The 18704-nt window shown below is 41.0% G+C and overlaps 1 protein-coding gene across 1 annotated transcript in view; it reads right to left on the bottom strand.

Annotated features, from left to right (window-relative positions):
• Positions 1-16630, bottom strand: part of GMDS (GDP-mannose 4,6-dehydratase) — a 637538-nt gene extending 620908 nt beyond the window's left edge. Inside the window, exon 1 of the mRNA XM_088024103.1 lies at positions 16470-16630. Within this exon, the coding sequence (XP_087880229.1) occupies positions 16470-16571 (102 nt within the window). The 5' untranslated portion in view covers positions 16572-16630. The remainder of the gene's footprint in view (positions 1-16469) is intronic.
• Positions 16631-18704: the final 2074 nt, after the last annotated feature.

Below are 18704 nucleotides of genomic sequence, written 5' to 3' on the forward strand. Positions count from 1 at the left end.
GATTAGAAGAACAAATATTGTGAAGATGTCAATGCTACCTAGAGCAATCTACAAATTCAATGCAATCCCCATCAAAATACCAACCACTTTTTTCAAAGAAATGGAACAAATAATCCTAAAATTTGTATGGAACCAGAAGAGACCCCGAAGAGCCAGAGGAATGTTGAAAAAGAAAAGCAAAGCTGGCGGCATCACAATTCCGGACTTCCAGCTCTATTACAAAGCTGTCATCATCAAGACAGTATGGTACTGGCACAAAAACAGACACATAGATCAATGCAACAGAACAGAGAGCCCAGAAATGGACCCTCAACTCTATGGTCAAATAATCTTGGACAAAGCAGGAAAGAATGTCCAATGGAAACAAGACAGTCTCTTCAACAAATGGTGTTGGGCAAATGGGACAGCCACATGCAGAAGAATGAAACTGGACAATTTCCTTACACCACACACAAAAATAGACTCCAAATGGTTGAAAGACCCAAACGTGAGACAGGAGTCCATCAAAATCCTAAAGGAGAACACAGGTAGCAACCTCTTCGACCTCAGCCGCAGCAACTTCTTCCTAGAAACATCACCAAAGGCACGGGAAGCCAGGGCAAAAATGAACTATTGGGATTTCATCAAGATAAAAAGCTTTTGCATAGCAAAAGAAACAGTCCACAAAACCAAAAGACAACCGACAGAATGGGAGAAAATATTTGCAAATGACATATCAGATAAAGGGCTAGTATCCAAAATCTATAAAGAACTTATCAAACTCAACACCCAAAGAACAAATAATCCAATCAAGAAATGGGCAGAAGACATGAACAGACATTTTTCCAGAGAAGACATCCAAATGGCCAACAGGCACATGAAAAAGTGCTCAACATCGCTCGGCATCAGGGAAATCCAAATCAAAACCTCAATGAGATACCACCTCACACCCGTCAGAATGGCTAAAATTAACAAGTCAGGGAACGACAGATGTTGGCGGGGATGTGGAGAAAGGGGAACCCTCCTACACTGTTGGTTGGAATGCAAGCTGGTGCAACCCCTCTGGAAAACAGTATGGAGGTTCCTCAAAAAGTTGAAATTAGAGCTACCATTCGATCCAGCAATTGCACTACTGGGTATTTACCCCAAAGATACAAATGTAGGGACCCGAAGGGGTATGTGCACCCCAATGTTTATAGCAGCAATGTCCACAATAGCCAAACTGTGGAAAGAGCCAAGATGCCCATCGACAGATGAATGGATAAAGAAGATGTGGTATATATACACAATGGAATATTATGCAGCCATCAAAATAATCTTGCCATTTGCAACAACTTGGATGGAACTAGAGGGTATTATGCTAAGCAAAATAAGTCAATCAGTGAAAGACGTGTATCATACGATCTCACTGATATGAGGAATTCTTAATCTCAGGAAACAAACTGAGGGTTGCTAGAGTGGTGGGGGGTGGGAGGGATGGGGTGGCTGGGTGATGGACAATGGGGAGGGTATGTGCTATGGTGAGCGTATGAATTGTGTAGGACTAATGAATTACAGCCCCGTACCTCGGAAACAAATAATACATTCTATGTTTAAAAAAAAAAAAAAAAAGAAGATAGCAGGAAGGGAAAAAATGAAGGTTGGGAAATTGGAAGGGGAGACGAACCATGAGAAACAAACTGAGGGTTCTAGAGGGGAGGGGGGTGGGGGAATGAATTAGCCTGGTGATGGCTATTAAAAAGGGCACACATTGAATAGAGCACTGGGTGTTATACGCAGAAAATGAATCATGGAACACTACATCCAAAACTAATGATGTAATGTATGGTGATTAACATGACATAATAAAATAAAATTCAAAAAAAATTGAGGAAGACACAAATGGAAAAACGTTCCATGCTCATGGAATGGAAAAACAAATATTGTTAAATTGTCCATGCAACCTAAAGCAATCTACACATTCAATGCAATCCCTATCAAAATACCATCAGTAGTTTTCACAGAACTGGAACAAATAATCCTAAAATTTGTATGGAACCACAAAGACACCAAAGAGCCAAAGGAATGTTGAAAAAGAAAACCAAAGCAGGGGCATCACAATTCCAGACTTGAAGCTCTATTACAAAGCTGTGATCATCAAGACTATATGGTACTGGCACAAAAACAGACATACAGTCCAACGGAACAGAATAGAGAGCCCAGAAATGGACCCTCTACTACTCTTCGACAAAGCAGGAACAAATATCCAAAGGAAAAAAGACAGTCTCTTCAAGAAATGGTGTTCGGAAAATTGGACAGCTACATGCAGAAGAATGAAACTGGACCATTTCCTTATACCATACACAAAAACAGATTCAAAATGGATGAACGACCTAAATGTAAGACAGGAACCCATCAAAATCCTTGAGGAGAACACAGGCAGCAACCTCTTGACCTCAGCCGCAGCAACTTCTTGCTAGACACGTCTCCAAAGGCAAGGGAAACAAAGGCAAAAATGAACGATTGGGACTTCATCAAGATAAAAAGCTTTTGCACAGCAAAGGAAACAGTCAACAAAACCAGAAGACAACTGACAGAATGGGAGAAGATATTTGCAAATGACTTACCAGATAAAGGGCTAGTATCCAAAATCTATAAAGAACTTATCAAACTCAACACCCAAAGAATAATCTAATCAAGAAATGGACAGAAGACATGAACAGACATTTCTGCGAAGAAGACATACAAATGGCCAACAGAGACATGAATAAAAATGCCCCACATCACTTAGCATCACGGAAATACAAATCAAAACCACAGTGAGGGGTGCGTGGGTGGCTCAGTCGATTGAGCAACTGCCTTCAGGTCAGGTCATGATCCTGGGGTCCTGGGATGGAGCCCCGCATCAGGCTCCCTGCTCAGTGGGAAGCCTGTTTCTCCCTCTGCCTGCCACTCCCCTGGCTTACGTGCTTTCTCTCTGACAGATAAATAAATAAAATCTTTAAAAAAAAGACCACAATGAGATACCACCTCACACCAGTCAGAATGGCTAAAATTAACAAGTCAGGAAATGACAGATTTTAGCAAAGATGCGGAGAAAGCAGAACTCTCCTACACTGTTAGTGGGAATGTAAGCTGGTGCAGCCACTCTGGATAACAGTATGGAGGTTCCTCAAAAAGTTGAAAATAGAGCTACCCTACAACCCAGCAATTGCACTACTGGGTATTTACCCCAAAGATACAAATGTAGTGATCCGAAGGGGCACCTGCACCCCAATGTTTATAGAGCAGTGTCCACAATAGCCAAACTATGGAAAAGAGCCCAGATGTCCACTGACAGATGAATGGATAAAGATGTGGTATACATACATACACACACACACACTGGAATATTACACAGCCATCAGAAAAATGAAATCTTGCCATTTGCAACACCACGGATAGAACTAGAAGGTATTATGCTAAGCAAAATAAGTCAATCAGAGAAAGACAATTATCTCACTGTAATTTTCTAAAAAGTGACAATGATCTCACTGATATGTGGAATTTTAGACACAAGGCAGAGGATCATAGCTAAGAGGAATAAATGAAACAAAAAGAAACCAGAGAGGGAAACAAACCATAAGAGACTCTTAATCTTAGGAAACAAACTGAGGGTTGCTGGAGGGGAGGGCGGTAGTTAGATGGGGTGACTGGGTGATGGACACTGGGGAGGGTATGTGTTGTAATGAGCACTGGATATTATATAAAACTGATGAATCACAGATCTGGACCCCTGAAACAAATAATACGTTATATGTTAATTAAAAATAATAATAATTAAAAAGAAAAGACTGCTAGAGGTACAAATGCAAGGCTTTTTCACTCTGCATTAAGGAACATGCTTCCATTATATGTGACTGAGCAATTCACTTCAGCATTATAATCAAATCCAATATTCAAGCATATAAACATATAACTAAGCTCTCATGGCACAATTTTCAAGTATAATTATGAAGTGTAAACACTTTCTATAAATAATAAATCCTTATTTTCTTCATCCTTGAAGTTAAAAATAAATCATATGAAAGTCAGAGAAAGGATCCTCTAAAATTTACATGTAGTGAAAATCTTAAAAGGCACAGCATGAACAGTCTGATAAAGGCAAACACACCCCTCAGCAAAATCCCTTCATATAAAAATTATCTAACTTCAATTCCATGTAACACGGTTCTATGTAACTGAACACCAAAACAACATCCTAAAAGCAGTCATTTCAGTGAATGGATTTCTATACACAATTGTGTTACTACTTATGGTAAGTCACAAGATTTGGCAGGAAAACCACTTACTGGCTTGCCAAAAGCTAAGTTTGGCACACTGGTGCCCCACTGCCAAGAACACTACCGATAATTGGCTTTCTATCCCACATAATTATCTTCCAAGTATGCTTCACTCAGTCACTCCCCACGTACTAAGCTCCTATGGAAATGGTTAATGGAACTGAGCACCTTGTTTCCAATTCATCTGGAAGCATGGGATTCCCAAAGTTCTTTATAGAAGGAATAAAGGGACAAGCTGAAAGTTGGAGGAATCTTGCATAAGAACATGACATTGGGGAGGGTATGTACTGTGGTGAGCGCTGTGAACTGTGTAAGACTGATGAATCAGACCTGTACCCCTGAAACAAATAACAGATTATATGTTAATAAAAAAAAAGATAAAAAGCTTCTGCACAGTGGAGGAAACAATCAACAAAACTAAAAGGTAACCTACAGAATGGGAAGAGATTTTTGCAAAAGTCATATCTGAAAAGGGTTAGTATCCAAAATCTATAAGGAACTTATCAAACTCAACACCCAAAAAACAAATAATCCAGCTAAGAAATGGGCAGACAACATGAATAGACATTTTTCTATAGAAGACATACAGATGGCCAACAGACACATGAAAAGATGCTCAACATCACGCATCATCAGGGAAACACAAATCAAAACCATGGTGAGATATCACCTCACACCTGTCAGAATGGCTCAAATTAACAACACAAGAAACAACCGATGTTGGCAAGGATTTGGAGAGAGGGACCCTCGTGCACAGTTGGTGGGAATGCAAACTGGTGCAGCCACTGTGGAAAACAGTGTGGAGGTTCCTCAAAAAGTTAAAAATATAACTACACTATGATCCAGCAATTGCACTACTAGGTATTTACTGAAAGGACACAAAAATACTGATTCGAAGAGATACATGCACCTTGATGTTTATAGCAGCATTATCAATAAAGCCAAACTATGGAGAGGGCCCAAATGTCCATCAACTGATAAATGGGTAAAGAAGATGTGGTGTATATACACACAGTGGAATATTACTTAGCCATCAGAATGATATCTTGCCATTTTCAACAACATGGATAGAGCTAGAGTGTATTATGCTAGGCAAAATGAGTCAGAGAAAGAAAAAACCATATGGTTTCACTCATGCGGAATTTGAGAAATGAAACAGGTGAACATGGGGGGAATAAAAGAGAGATGCAAACCATAAAACGGACTGAGAACAGACTGAGGGCTGCTGGAGGAGAGGTTGGTGGGGGTATGGGTTAAATAGGTGATGGGTATTAAGGACAGTACTTGTGATGAGCACTGGGTGTTGTATGTAAGTGATGAATCACTAAATTCTACTCCTGAAACTAATATTATACTATGTGTTAACTGGAATTTAAATAAAAACTTGAAACAAAAAATGAACAAAAAAATAACATGACATTAGTAAAATTTAAATAGTAAGATAAAGAGGGAGGGAGAGCTGAAGTATACTGGGATAACCTACTTCAATCATGAAACTAAAAGGACAAATGTTAGTTTTGATACCAGATAAGTGGGAGCCACAGAAAATTCTGGGGGATGAGCAAGAGGACTGGTGATGAGCACCGTACAGCAGCATGGACACACCTAGGGCTTTCCCACTCCACAGCTGCTGTCCAGGTTGTTACAAGAGACTATGTGGCCATGATCTTTCACCTGCATCCCAAGCTTATATTTTAAATAGATTACAGATTATTTGAATTTGAATGTCATGCTCTCACCTCAAATTCAAAAGGAGGAAAACTGAATTTAGTATCTTCCCCAGAAAACTGGCTTTCTTTCCCAATGACTGCATTTCTGGCCATGGTAATTCCATCCAGCCAGTCTCCAAAATTAAAATAGCCTTGAGATTTCTAACCCCTGCCCTGTCGCATTCCCTACACCTAACTGATCACAAAGTCCCGTTGTCCCTTTGATTACCTTTCCTTCTCCACAACCAATACTGTTTGCATCTGTATCTTCATAATTACAAGAGGCTCCTAGCAGGTCTTCCTGCCTCTGTTGTTTTGCTACTCAAATTCATTCTGTATTACCTACACCAAACTGCATTCTCAGAACACTTCTCTATCCTTCTCTCACACCTCCCAATCTTGAGACGTTATTACACATAATTTATTATATATAGTGAATTATTTATTATACATAATAAATAGCACTATCATTTCAGAAAATGTGTGTGGGGTATTGTGTGAGGTATTATTATAATCATAATATGTAATCCACATATCAATTTGTAATGTGAGTATAATTAATTGCATTTTAAAGAGGAAACTAAGGTTCAAGTTTATTAAGTAACTCACTTAGGGACACTCAGCCAGTAAATGGCAGACACTGAAGAGAAGGTCCATTCTAGTAATGGGGCAAAGGTCCCTATTATGTACCAGAATTATTTTCTACTTGGTAAAATTACTCTTCCAACCTGACAGCAAAGGTAAATAACTTGCCCAAAGTCATGCAGCTCATGCAGCTCCTAAGTAACTAATCAGTAATTCAAACCTAAATCGGGCTAAAAATCTAACTCATTCTCCTCCACTTGTGCTAACACAGAGCCCCAGCCTTCAGAGTTTGCAAGATTAGTCGTCAATATAAGCCCGCCAATGAACTAATTAAAGATATGACCCACATGACACAGCTAATAAAATGAGAGGCATTTAATGTAGTGATTAGTACAAGCTTATTTCACTACTATAATCCACCTCTCCACAACTGCAAAAAACTCTTGAATATGCTGTTTTTGAAACTTAATAATTTATTTATCTCTCCTTAGAATTTATTTGTTGATACTAATTACAAACTTCATAGAAAATTAATGGGATTTACATTTCAGATCTGACTTTGCAAACAATGACTGGAGTGACCTTTGGATGACAATATATTTAACCTCCATATTCCTTGAGGATAATAAGAAAACTGCATCACAGAAGGCTCTTTTGCTTCAGTAATGAGCATAAACCCTTTGAACAGTGCCCAGCACAAAGTAAATGCTCAGTACGTGTTAATTATTGTAACTACCATAATTATCATCACCATCATCACTACCTAGAACATTAATGTTATAATGTTACCAGAACATGATGTTACCAGAACATCAAAATTATAAGGATGGTCATTTTTGTCATTATGTTCACTGTTGTATCCCCAGCGCCTGACACATAACTGGCACTCAAACATTTCTTAAGTGCATTATGATTACTAGTACTTCTATTACTAAGTAGAGGATGACTCACACCAAAATATAATTCCCTCTGTGAGAAAAGATAAATTAAGCATGAAAAAAATTGCTACCTGGAAATTTAGAAGAGGTATGAAATAGAGAATTGCTAGTAGCCCAAATACAGTGCTATTGGAAGAGAGAAGAGGGGAGGCTACTCTCAAGTCAAGGAAGCATCTATTCAGATTAAACTGGCCCACCAGAATAAAAGTCGAGTCAAAAGTACTTGGTAAGATCATTTTGAAGGCCAAAACATTTTCAGGCTTAGACCAGGCTTCCCTGTTCATTACAGGGTACGAGAACCTAGAATAGAGGACTTCTGAGTCTCCTAAGGAGAATCTAATTAGACCTTGACAGCAAGGACAAACCCCACCATATAGAAAGGAAAAGTAGCATTAGAGAAAGATAAAAAAAATGTCCCTAAGGGCACAGCACACAAACGGGGAGCTCTAAGTCTCGATCCACTCACCGGTGGAAGGATCCTGGGAACGAGGACCCTTACAAGCAGCTATACAAGCAACAGCGCAGCCTCTCACCTGCCCCTCTCTACCACACTGAAAACGCAGACTATCCATGTGCTCATTAGAGCTTATGGGCAACCTCTCCAGGCACAATTTTCATCTAGACAACCCATCACCCAAGCTGCAGGCCCAGGGACCTACCCACATCTGAGTATCCTATTAATTGGCTCTTGGCTCCTGGTCCTCCACTAGAAGGTTTATGGGCAGGGAGAAGCAAAGTTTTCATCTTTTACTGAAAAATCCCTTGGAGAACTGAAAAAAACAGTGGGGAAAGGAGCCACCAGAAGCTTTCAAAAGGTCTCAGAGAACGTAGTGCTCTACCTCCATTCCCCACCCCATTCCAGACTTCTACTAAGACACACAAACGTACATGTTAACATCACCTAATGGGCATGGTAAGGTACCAATCAAAATATGTAACAGCCTTTAAAAACAACTTCTTGAGAGCTGTGAACTTCTGCAGTTTGTTGACAAACTGTCCAAGTAAGCTAGTCTGACGAGACAGGAGAGAAGGTCCTGAGAAAAAAACTAGTGCATTAAGACTTCTTAGGCAAGTCTGAAATTCTCCAAGTCTCAGTTTCCTTGTTTGATATAAAGTGGACAGTAAAAATTTGTACCACCTGGGGTGAAATGAGATAATTTGGTGTGGTTTTTTTTTTTTAAAGATGTATTTATTTATTTTAGAGGTGGGAAGGGGCAGAGGGAGAGGGAGAGAGAAATTTAAGCAGACTCACGCTGAGCACAGAGCCCAGAGTGGGGCTGGATCTCATGACCCTGAGATCACCACCTGAGCCAAAACCAACAGGCAGACACTTAACCAACTGCAGCACTTAGGAGCCCCAAAATGAGATAATTTATAGAGGGTGTTTGGTACATTGCATGGCACACAGTAATCATTCTATCAATGTCAGTAATTTTTTTCTGTACCCTCGCCCCATATAATTATCTACTAAGTATCCAGAAGGCAAACATTTTGCCTCACTCCTTAAACCTGATTCATAGCCAAATAATTCTCGTTTAGTGGTAACTTTTACTTAACAAAAGTTCAGGAGAGGATGCTTCAAAGGACAGGCAAATTGAGAACTCTATACCTCCAAGAACCATTCAGGATCACAAGAACAATTAAGAGTACTTTCAGTTCATCTAGAAATCAAGTCAGTAACTAACAAAAGTCACTCTCAATTTCAGCCTTGGGGTCCTGAAGCCAAACATGGAGACGTGCAGCACTGGCTTTTCCCATGTTGTGAGTAGATAAGGTAGCACTCAATAAGTCTGGGGGCACTGGAGGCAAACTACCAACTCAGGACAGTATACGACCCTGAACGAACAGTGAATGTCTAAGGTCTCTAAAGAATGTGTTGTCTAACATGAAAAGATGCTCAGCATCTCTCATCATAGGGGAAATGCAAATCAAAACCACAATGAGATATCAACTCATACCTGTGAGAATGCCTAAAATCAAAAAGACAAGAAATAGCAAGTGTTGGCAAGGATGTGGAGAAAAAAGAACTCTTATGCACTGTTGGTGCAAACGTAAATTGGTACAGCCACTGTGAAAAACAGTGTGGAGGTTCTTCAAAAGAGAAATACCATATGATCCAATAATTCCACTAATGGGTATTTACCAAAGAAAACAAAGACACTAATTTGAAAAGATATATGCACCCTATGTTTATTGCAGCATTGTTTACAATAGCCAAGATATGGAAGCAACCTAGTATCCATAAATAGACAAATGGATAAGGAAGATGTAGTGTACACACACACACACACACAGGAATATTATGCAGCTATTAAAAAGGATGAGCTTACCATTTACGACAACATGAATGGACCTAGAGGGTATAATGCTAAGTGAAATAAGTCAGAGAAAGACAAATTCCATATGACTTCACTCATATGTGGAATCTGAAAAACAGGACAAATGAAAAAACAAAAAGTAGAATCAGACCTATAAATATAGGGAACTAAATGATGGTTGCTAGAGGGAAGGGGGTAGGAGGATGAGCAAAATGGTTGAAGGGGATACAGATACAGGCTTCCAGTTATGAAATGAGTAAGTCACAGGAATAAAAGGCACAGCATAGGGAATATAGTCAAAGGTACTGTAACAGTTGTTCTGTAGTGACAGATGGCAGCTACCCTTGTGGTGAACACAGCATAAAGTAGAGAGAAGTTTAATCACTAAGTTGTACACCTGAAACTAATGTAACACTGTGTGTCAATTACACTCAAATAAAAAAATTGAAAGAATGTGTTGTCTAAAGTTAACCTTTCTTTAGTCCCTACAATCTTAATTTTCCTTTATAGATCCAATACTAAAGATTCCTATTTAATTACCCTAAGCCTCTCAATCTTTGCAGAGTGCAAATATTTTGTTAAAATAAGATGTTAAATGTTACACAAAATTACTTTTACCTTACATATTGAAACAGATTTGATTACTTATTATGTTTATTATTATTCAACTTTCTAGAACACTACAATATACATTACTACATATAGTTTTTACTCCAATTGTCCTGTCTTAAAGCAGTCTCTCTTTCTTGTTAAGGGAAAAGACTGTTGACAAGTCCTAAGTCAATGATGGAAAGAGAAGAGTCTGGGGTTCTATCCCTAACACTACCATTAATTTGCTGTGTGACCTGGGGAAATCACACTTTCTCAATCTTCTTTCCTCCTCTACATTATAATGTTAATTTAACTCCAGTTCTAAAATCCCAACATGTATGCCAAAGGAATATGTTTCAAATTTAGTGGTAAATATGAATACAAAAACAGTAGGAAATCTATCACACAAAACTGGACATGTTACCTTTTTTCCCTGAAATGAATATATTCATATCCTTTAAATCTTAAGTTATAACAAATCATTTCATCTCTTAAACTGCAATTTGTCTGTCAAGTATATACAGTCCAATTCTGCCCAGTACCCTGCTGATGTCTTACTTCTACCCAACCAAAAAGGAACGCATCATAACATTTTATTCTCATTTCTACAGTCAGCTGCAAGACAATAAACATCAGTAACTGAAGATTAATTTGTTTATCAAACATTTTGAGTACCTAACCTGTACCAGTTATACCAGACATAGGGGATAAATGATTAAGATACTTTTTCCTATCCTCATGGAGTCACAATCCTGTAAAGACATAACACACGTGCCATCACTCCCTTTCCCAGGCAGATATCACTAACCAATCATGGGCCTCTCCCTTGAACTGGAAAAAGCCTTGGCTCCAGGATTCCATGTAGCCATTACCAATCAAATGGGCTAGTTTTAATAGAACACATCACATTTCACTAAATCTCCATCTACATAAGTGATGATTCTGATACCTACATTGGAATGTAGAAGTTTGTAGGAAACTGAATATGGATTAGAAAGTAAAACCAAAAGAGGTAATGAGCCAGTTATCTATTATAAATCAATTGAAGCATAATTTAAAAGGGGATAAGGAAAACTGTGGGAAGAATGGTACTTCCTGCCAATTCTCAATTACCATTTTCTTATATGTTAAATTAACTCTTAAATGAAGAACATGAAGCCTGCAAGAGCCACCTGAGTCTAGGGAATTAGGTCATCCATTTTACATGTTTTCTTTAAAGACCAGAAACTAATAAAGTAGTGAAAATTAAAAATAAGACCATAAAAACAAAATTCTGAAACAAAATAATATGACTTAAAGAATCTGACCTTGATAACTCAAAGTGTCCATCTCTTTCATCTTTGCAAGACTTAGCAAAAGTTTGTTGTCTTCCAACCACAGACAAGTTAAGTCTTCTTGACTGTAACTATTTAAAGATAAATGCTTTGTCTTCCATGTGTCATGAAGCAGAAATCTGGAGCACTGGATTGGTACTTGCTTAAATGTTTGGCCAGATCTAAACCACTTCCCAAGGAAAATCTAGGCCAACTTACAGGTAAGAAGGACCTCACCCTGTCAAACACTTCCACTTTTAAAACACCAATATTAACCTTAAAATCAACACACCTGACAAAGTAATCTACAGTTCAAACCTGCCTACTCTCTCGGCAGTGACCAGCCTGAAATAACAGATATTAGAAAAACATCTGTTTAACAAAGGAAAAAATCCACAAACACTAACCATTCAATTATCTGTCTCTATCTACCAAAAAGTGTGCTTTTGCCATCCATTAGGGAATAATAAAAGTGTCCTAAGGAGATGACTGTCTTCTTTAAAAAACTACTATCAAGCATATTGTGCATGATGTTGTTTTGTTGTTTAAAGTTATTTCTCTAAGAGTGTAGTACTAATAAAAAGTCTGACTTACCTTTCCACTTTGTCTTGACTCACAGGAAAGTCAAAGCTGAATTTTATGTCCACCTTGACAGCAGCTATCCTTAACTTTGGGTTTTGTTTGGTACACTACCTCCACCTTTCTACTGCCTTCACTGCAGACCCCTGTTTTTTTGGTTTGGAGTTGTTGGTTGGTTTGTTGTTGTTGTTTTTCATTCTTTTTAAGACGGTCCAATGATGTTTTTTATTGATGCCACTTCAGAAACTTTTTGGAAATGAGCAAGAGGTATAAATAATTTATTAAATTCCCTCCATTATTATTACAGTGTCCTCACTGTCCCCAAAACTGTCCCCTCTCTTCACTCTTGTACATGCTGTTCAACCCAATACAGTCCCTGCTATTTCTAGAATTCAGTGACTTATCCAAGAGTCCTGGATGTTGGATAAACCATTCATTTGGCCTCTAACATACTTTTACAATACTACTTCACTACTTAACAATACTATACTACTACTTCACTACTTGTACAAGACTACAATACTACGTCACTTGTACAATACAAGTTTCCTACTTCACTACCATGCTTGAACAATACTACTTTTTTCATGTGCGTGGTCTTAAGTTCCTCAAAGACTGTAAGATCCTAGTGGGCAATGAGTACATCTTACATATCGTTATATTCCCACCAGCATCAAAACAGCCTTGTACCCTGCAGAAACAGAGTAAAGCTGTGTTGTTAATGAGAAAAGTCAACATTTTTGAAAGCCCACTAAGCAAAACTATGTGGGAGATAATATGCTGAAAGGTTTCTATCTTAAAGCAGTTTACAAACCAAAGAACTAAGACGTGCAAATTACCTATATAGCCAACAGAGATTGCATATATGTAAATACAAAGAAAGTTCCTGGAATGGCTGCATTTGGCAGGATTAGTTGTAGTAATACAGAGGCTTTAGTTGAGTGAAAAGGAGTAAGACCTGTGAGGGCATTCAGCCACAAAATGACTCCAATGGGGGTACAAAGAGATAGTATTCAAAGAAAAGCAAGAACAGTTCCATATGTGTAGTAAAGAACCACAAGCACATTAAGACAGTGGAGGTGAGCTCTGGGGATGGCTGGTAGAGGGCCTAGAGGCAGCAAAGCCAAGCCTGAGCGTGGTTTTCTTTAAGGTGATTTCATAAGGTAAAAACTTTAGAAAACGATTCACAATTACTGTATCAAGAACAGACAGGAGGGAGGGACGCCTGGGTGGCTCAGTCGTTAAGCATCTGCCTTCGGCTCAGGTCATGATCCCAGGGTCCTGGGATCGAGTCCCACATCGGGCTCCTTGCTCAGTGAGGAGCCTGCTTCTCCCTCTCCCTCTGCTGCTCCTCCTGCTTGTGCTCTCTCTGACAAATAAATAAAAATCTTAAAAAAAAAAAAGAATAGACAGGAGGGAGAAAGCTAGTATATGAAACCTGACAGTAAGTACTAGAGATGCATAGCAGACAGGGCACCAGGGCTATCTGCATGCATTCTCAAGTGGGAATTAGGGACAACCCATTTAAGAGCCCATCATAGCACAATTGCCATGAATACCCTAAGGGCAATGGTGTCTACCTCACCTTCTTGAATCTGAGATCTCTTCTTAGAGTAAAACAGGCACGCGCTCTCTCTCTCTCTCTCTCTCTCTCTCTCTCTCACACACACACACACACACACACACACACACACACACACACAAAGCTGTATTGTAATGTGTATAGCTTACCACAGAAGCAGCATTAACAAAATTGCTCTAAGCAACTCCTTGGTTCAGATCTCAGCTCTGACACTCACTGGGTGTGCACTCCCAGGGAACATACTTAACCTTACTTAGCCACGTATAAATTGGGAATAAAAATTGTACCTGCCTCTAAGGTAGGGATATATAAAGTGTTTAGCAGAGTGAGTAGTTCAGTAAGCTCTCACCAAATATTATTTTAAAAATGGACAATAATGTATGGATTTTCAGATCTCTTGTATTAACTTCAGAGTCCTCTGAAGATCCTTGATACTCAGGTTAGAAGTCACTGTCCTAGAAGATAAATGCAAAGCATAGCAGAGCAGTAAATTCCATAAGCAAGGATTTATGTGCAGCTACAGAGTTTAGCACTCTGCCAGGGGTATAGAAGCCAACACAAGAACCCAACATGGAAAAGGACAATGCAAAGGGTGAATGTGGGAGGAAAGAGGAAAATATTGGTGCTGAAAGTAAAAGGAGACTGAAACTCAAGGAGTTTAAAGTTGGAAGTGAAGTGGTGAGCCAAAATGAAGTGGTGAGCCAAAAATGTCTGGTTAGGGCATAGCACGCTGAACATGTGCTTAAAGAAGACTCCCTGCAGCAGCCTATTGGACAAACTACAATGGGGGCCACTTCTGCACCTTCCTTGCCACTCAGTACCAAACAAATGACTGTGTTCAAAGCTCTAAACAAGGTCCCATGTCTAATCTGCGCTAATTGATAGTGCTAGTCACTTAAATTGGTATAAGCCATACCAACAGTTACATTAACAGCTTAACTAATTTCTTAAAGGTACTTAAAAAAATCTCTATCTTCAAGAGTTCATAGAAGCTTAGTAAACGTTTGAGCTTCAGATCCAGTCTAAGAAATTGGAAAAGGGGAAACCATCTACAGAAGAGTCCTCAGCATTAGGGAAAAACAAAAAAAGTATGTAGGCCATGACCTGAAAGCATATAGGCCCTTCCTTAAATTTAATGGTTCACTTCCTCAATCTCAAATCCTTGTCCTATCCACCTCTTCCACCAGTTTTCAAACAGTTTTTTATTGTAATAACCTTAAACAAAGTAAGATGAAGAACCAGAAACTAATTTGATATCTAGTAGTTAAAACCATCTAATATTCTTGCACTGTACATCGGGCCAGTTCCAATTTCTTTTCTCATGCTAGAGTGCTATGAGAGCAGAGTTTGAATCCCAACTGGACACTTCTAGTTGTTTGACTTCAGACAAATCAAACTCCCGTGCCTCACTTTCCACATCTGTAAAGTGGAGGTAAAAAAAAAAAAAAAAAAAAAGTAACCCTTCAAAGAGTACTTGTAAAAACTAAATGAGTTAATATTAGTCAAGTGACCAATACACAACATTCATTAGCTATCATCTCCATTAGAGTAATATTAGCCACAACCAAGAGATCTCCAGAAGCACACATACAACACTTTGTCTACAAAAATAATGAGCAAAGTCATTCCATCATCAATGAATCTAAAGCAGCACAGCTTGGTTAGATCCAGTGGTGAGGTCCTACCTGTTCCAATGTCTCTTAAGAGGTGACTGTCAGGAAAGAGCCATGCTCAGTCTGCACATGGGGTTCCAACATGCAGGACAGCTCCTCAGGATTATATCACTTAAGGAACTCCTTTTGTTTGGAAATAGAACCGTAGCCTAACTTCGGACCAGTCTGTTAGATACACTTCCAATGTATTAACATGAATTTCAGGAGTTTGTGTGTTTAAAAAGTTTTTGTGAGGTGTGCTTTTTTAAGCAAAAAATATTTCCTGGTCTATGACTCCTTGGCACTACTTTCTTTTGTTTTTTCTGTCTGGAAATCTGGTGAGGGGGAACCAAAACAGCAAAAATTCCCCTGCGTCCCAAGCATTAGCAGGTAAGTGGCCTTGGCCCTTACACGGAAATACAGCAAGCTGACTATACACACACACACACACACACGCTTACACGGAAATACAGCAAGTTGACTCCACACACACACACACACACACACACACACACACACACACACACACACACACACACACACTCACAGAAAACCAGTCGTTTTTCCCTCCCCCAGCACTAGGATCTGCAAAGAACTAAATTGAAGTGCACCCTAGAGGGCTTGGAGAAACAAGCACTGCAGTCGCCGGCTGGACAGGTGAGAGAGTCTTACTCAGGTGTGAGGACCACAATCCAAGTAGAACACACGCTCCCACGCCCCAAGGGAAGCCTAGAAACATTCCATGCATTCAGCACACTCCCCACAAGGCACATCTTGTCATCGACCTCTACAACAAGCCACATCGGAAACCTTCCGGGATGCCCAGAAGGCTGTTCCTGGTAACGCAGGCAGCCCCGAGCGCGGGGCGCACACGTGCCCCAGCAGCAGCAGGCCCGGCTCGAACCCCCACCTCGGCACTCACCTGGCCCGTGATGCCAGTGATGAGCGCCACTTTTCTGGGCTTGCCCATCTCTCCGTCCCCGGAGCCCCGAGCGCTGGGGCAGCGTACCGCCGCGTGTGCCATGTCGCTACCGGCGTGTGGCGGAGGGCTGGGTGGAGCGGAGGCCAGTGGAGCAGAGGCAGCGGCGCCGAAGGGACGTGGGGGTGTGCCTGAACACAAGCCTCCTCGCCCAGGCAGTAGGGAAGGAGCGCACCGCGCGGCCAGCCGCCACAATCTGACAGGGGCGCTCGGGAGGCCGGGCCGGGAGGGCCGGGGGCGGGCCGAGGCGGGCCCCACTGCGGGGCGGCGGGGCTGCGGCCTGGCGGGCGCCGCGTCATTCGCGTCAGCCCGCGACGCTCTCGTGGCGCCCGCGGCAGGCCCCGCCCCCCGCCGACGATCGCCCCGCCACGCCACGCCTCCTCCGCCGCTGGCCGCGAGGGCAGGGCGGAGCGCCGGAGGGGCGCGTGCCGCCGGGCTCTGCTGCCTCTGGCCCGGGCTGTTACGCAGCTTCAGGAAGGGAAATGTTACCCGGTCTTTATGCCCAGCCAGTCCTTTGGCAAGGCCTGGTGTGGAGGGGGCGGGCCGTCGGCGGCCTGGACTTCACCATCTTACCCTCCTTGGAACCCCTGTCTCCTGTCCTCCGCCCCTCTGGATTTCCCAGGAATGCTAATAGTACCTGAAGATGCTGAGAGGAAGTATGGCCTGACCTTTTCATTAAGAGAAAGCTTTGAGTGCCAAATCTAGGCGTCACGGGGCCTGGGTCATCAGCTTTGATAATAATTCCTGGAAACCTATCGCAGTGCCTTTTGATGAGTTTGGTTTTATGTTTCCTGAGGGGCACTAGCGTTACAAGGCCCCTAAATGGGGTCACAGATGTGGAGAATAACCAACCTCACCTGTAGCCTGGCTTAATGGCTCTTCTCACATTTCCCTGAAGCTTGGAACCAGGCACAAGGTTCCAGGTAACTAGATTCAAAGTATCCTAGTTCAGAGGAGTGGCAGAGTACAAGAAAGCCTGGCCCCACTCACGTGCAACTTAAGGAAATGTTGAAAAGACTGCACAGTCGGATAAACCTGGACATGGCCAACTTCAAAAAAAGTAAATCAAATGCAAGGTGGGGTCGGGGTCCTAAACTGACGTCTCCTGAGCTGGCTTCCATGTGGCAGCTGCACATTGGGCAGAGAGAAGGCCAGGGGTGACTCACTGGGAGGATGACAGATGTGTGTACCTAAGGAGTTGGCCAGAATCCATGGAAGAGACAAAAAATCCCTATTTCCACTCCTCTATCAATCTGTACATTTTCCTCTCTGGAGTAGATCACCTCAGATCATCACTTCAAGTCACAAATTGAGTGACTAGGAGAGTGCCCAACCTATCATGCAAGTTGTTACAGACCTCAAATCCCCGAATCAGAAAAACTCAGTATTAAGTTAAAAATCTTTTTGTCCCCTAAGCTTCTCAGGAATACTCCTTAGCTTTATATATATATATAGACTTGTCTTTGGTTTCACACCTTGGCTCTCATTGTCCATTCAGAGAATGACTGAATAAATGCAGTAACAGAAGGCTCTGGGCACCTGGGTGGCTCAGTTCGTGAAGCATCCGCCTTCAGCTCAGGTCATGATCTCAGCTTCCTGGGATAGAGCCAGGCATCAGGCTCCCAGCTCAGTGGGGAGTCTGCTTCTCCCTCTGCCTCTGCTCCTCTCCCCGCCCCCAACTCATGCTCTCATGCTGTCTCTCAAATAAATAAATAATGTTTAAATAAATAAATAAAAATTTTTTAAAGTAGCAGAAGGCTACCTCTGAATGGTAAATGAAGAGGCCCTAATGCAGAGGATGGTGGGAACACTTTTATTTAGGGGAACTCACTATAAGCAAGAAATGTCTTTGAAATCTACTAGATTATATTAAAAACTTATGTTTGTTTTAACATAAATATGATTTGAATTAATTTTCAAATACATTATTTAACATTTTCCCAAAAATTCTGGGAAACTGATTACTGGGAGAGGACATACCAAGTTTATCCTGCAGCTGTGAGACCTCCTATCACACTACTGAATACTGGACATTTGCCTTTCCTAGTAAGAAATATGACAGTAGAAGACCCATAGAAAGAAAACTGATGAGGGGTGCCTGGGTGGCTCAGTCGGTTAAGCATCTGCCTTCAGCTCAGGTCATGACCCCAGGGTCCTGGGATTGAGCCCCGTATCGGA

Source organism: Eumetopias jubatus, unplaced genomic scaffold (assembly GCF_037043125.1).
Source record: "Eumetopias jubatus isolate StellerSeaLion01/CBP00866 unplaced genomic scaffold, mEumJub1_p1.0 scaffold_6, whole genome shotgun sequence".
Lineage (NCBI taxonomy): Eukaryota > Metazoa > Chordata > Mammalia > Carnivora > Otariidae > Eumetopias > Eumetopias jubatus.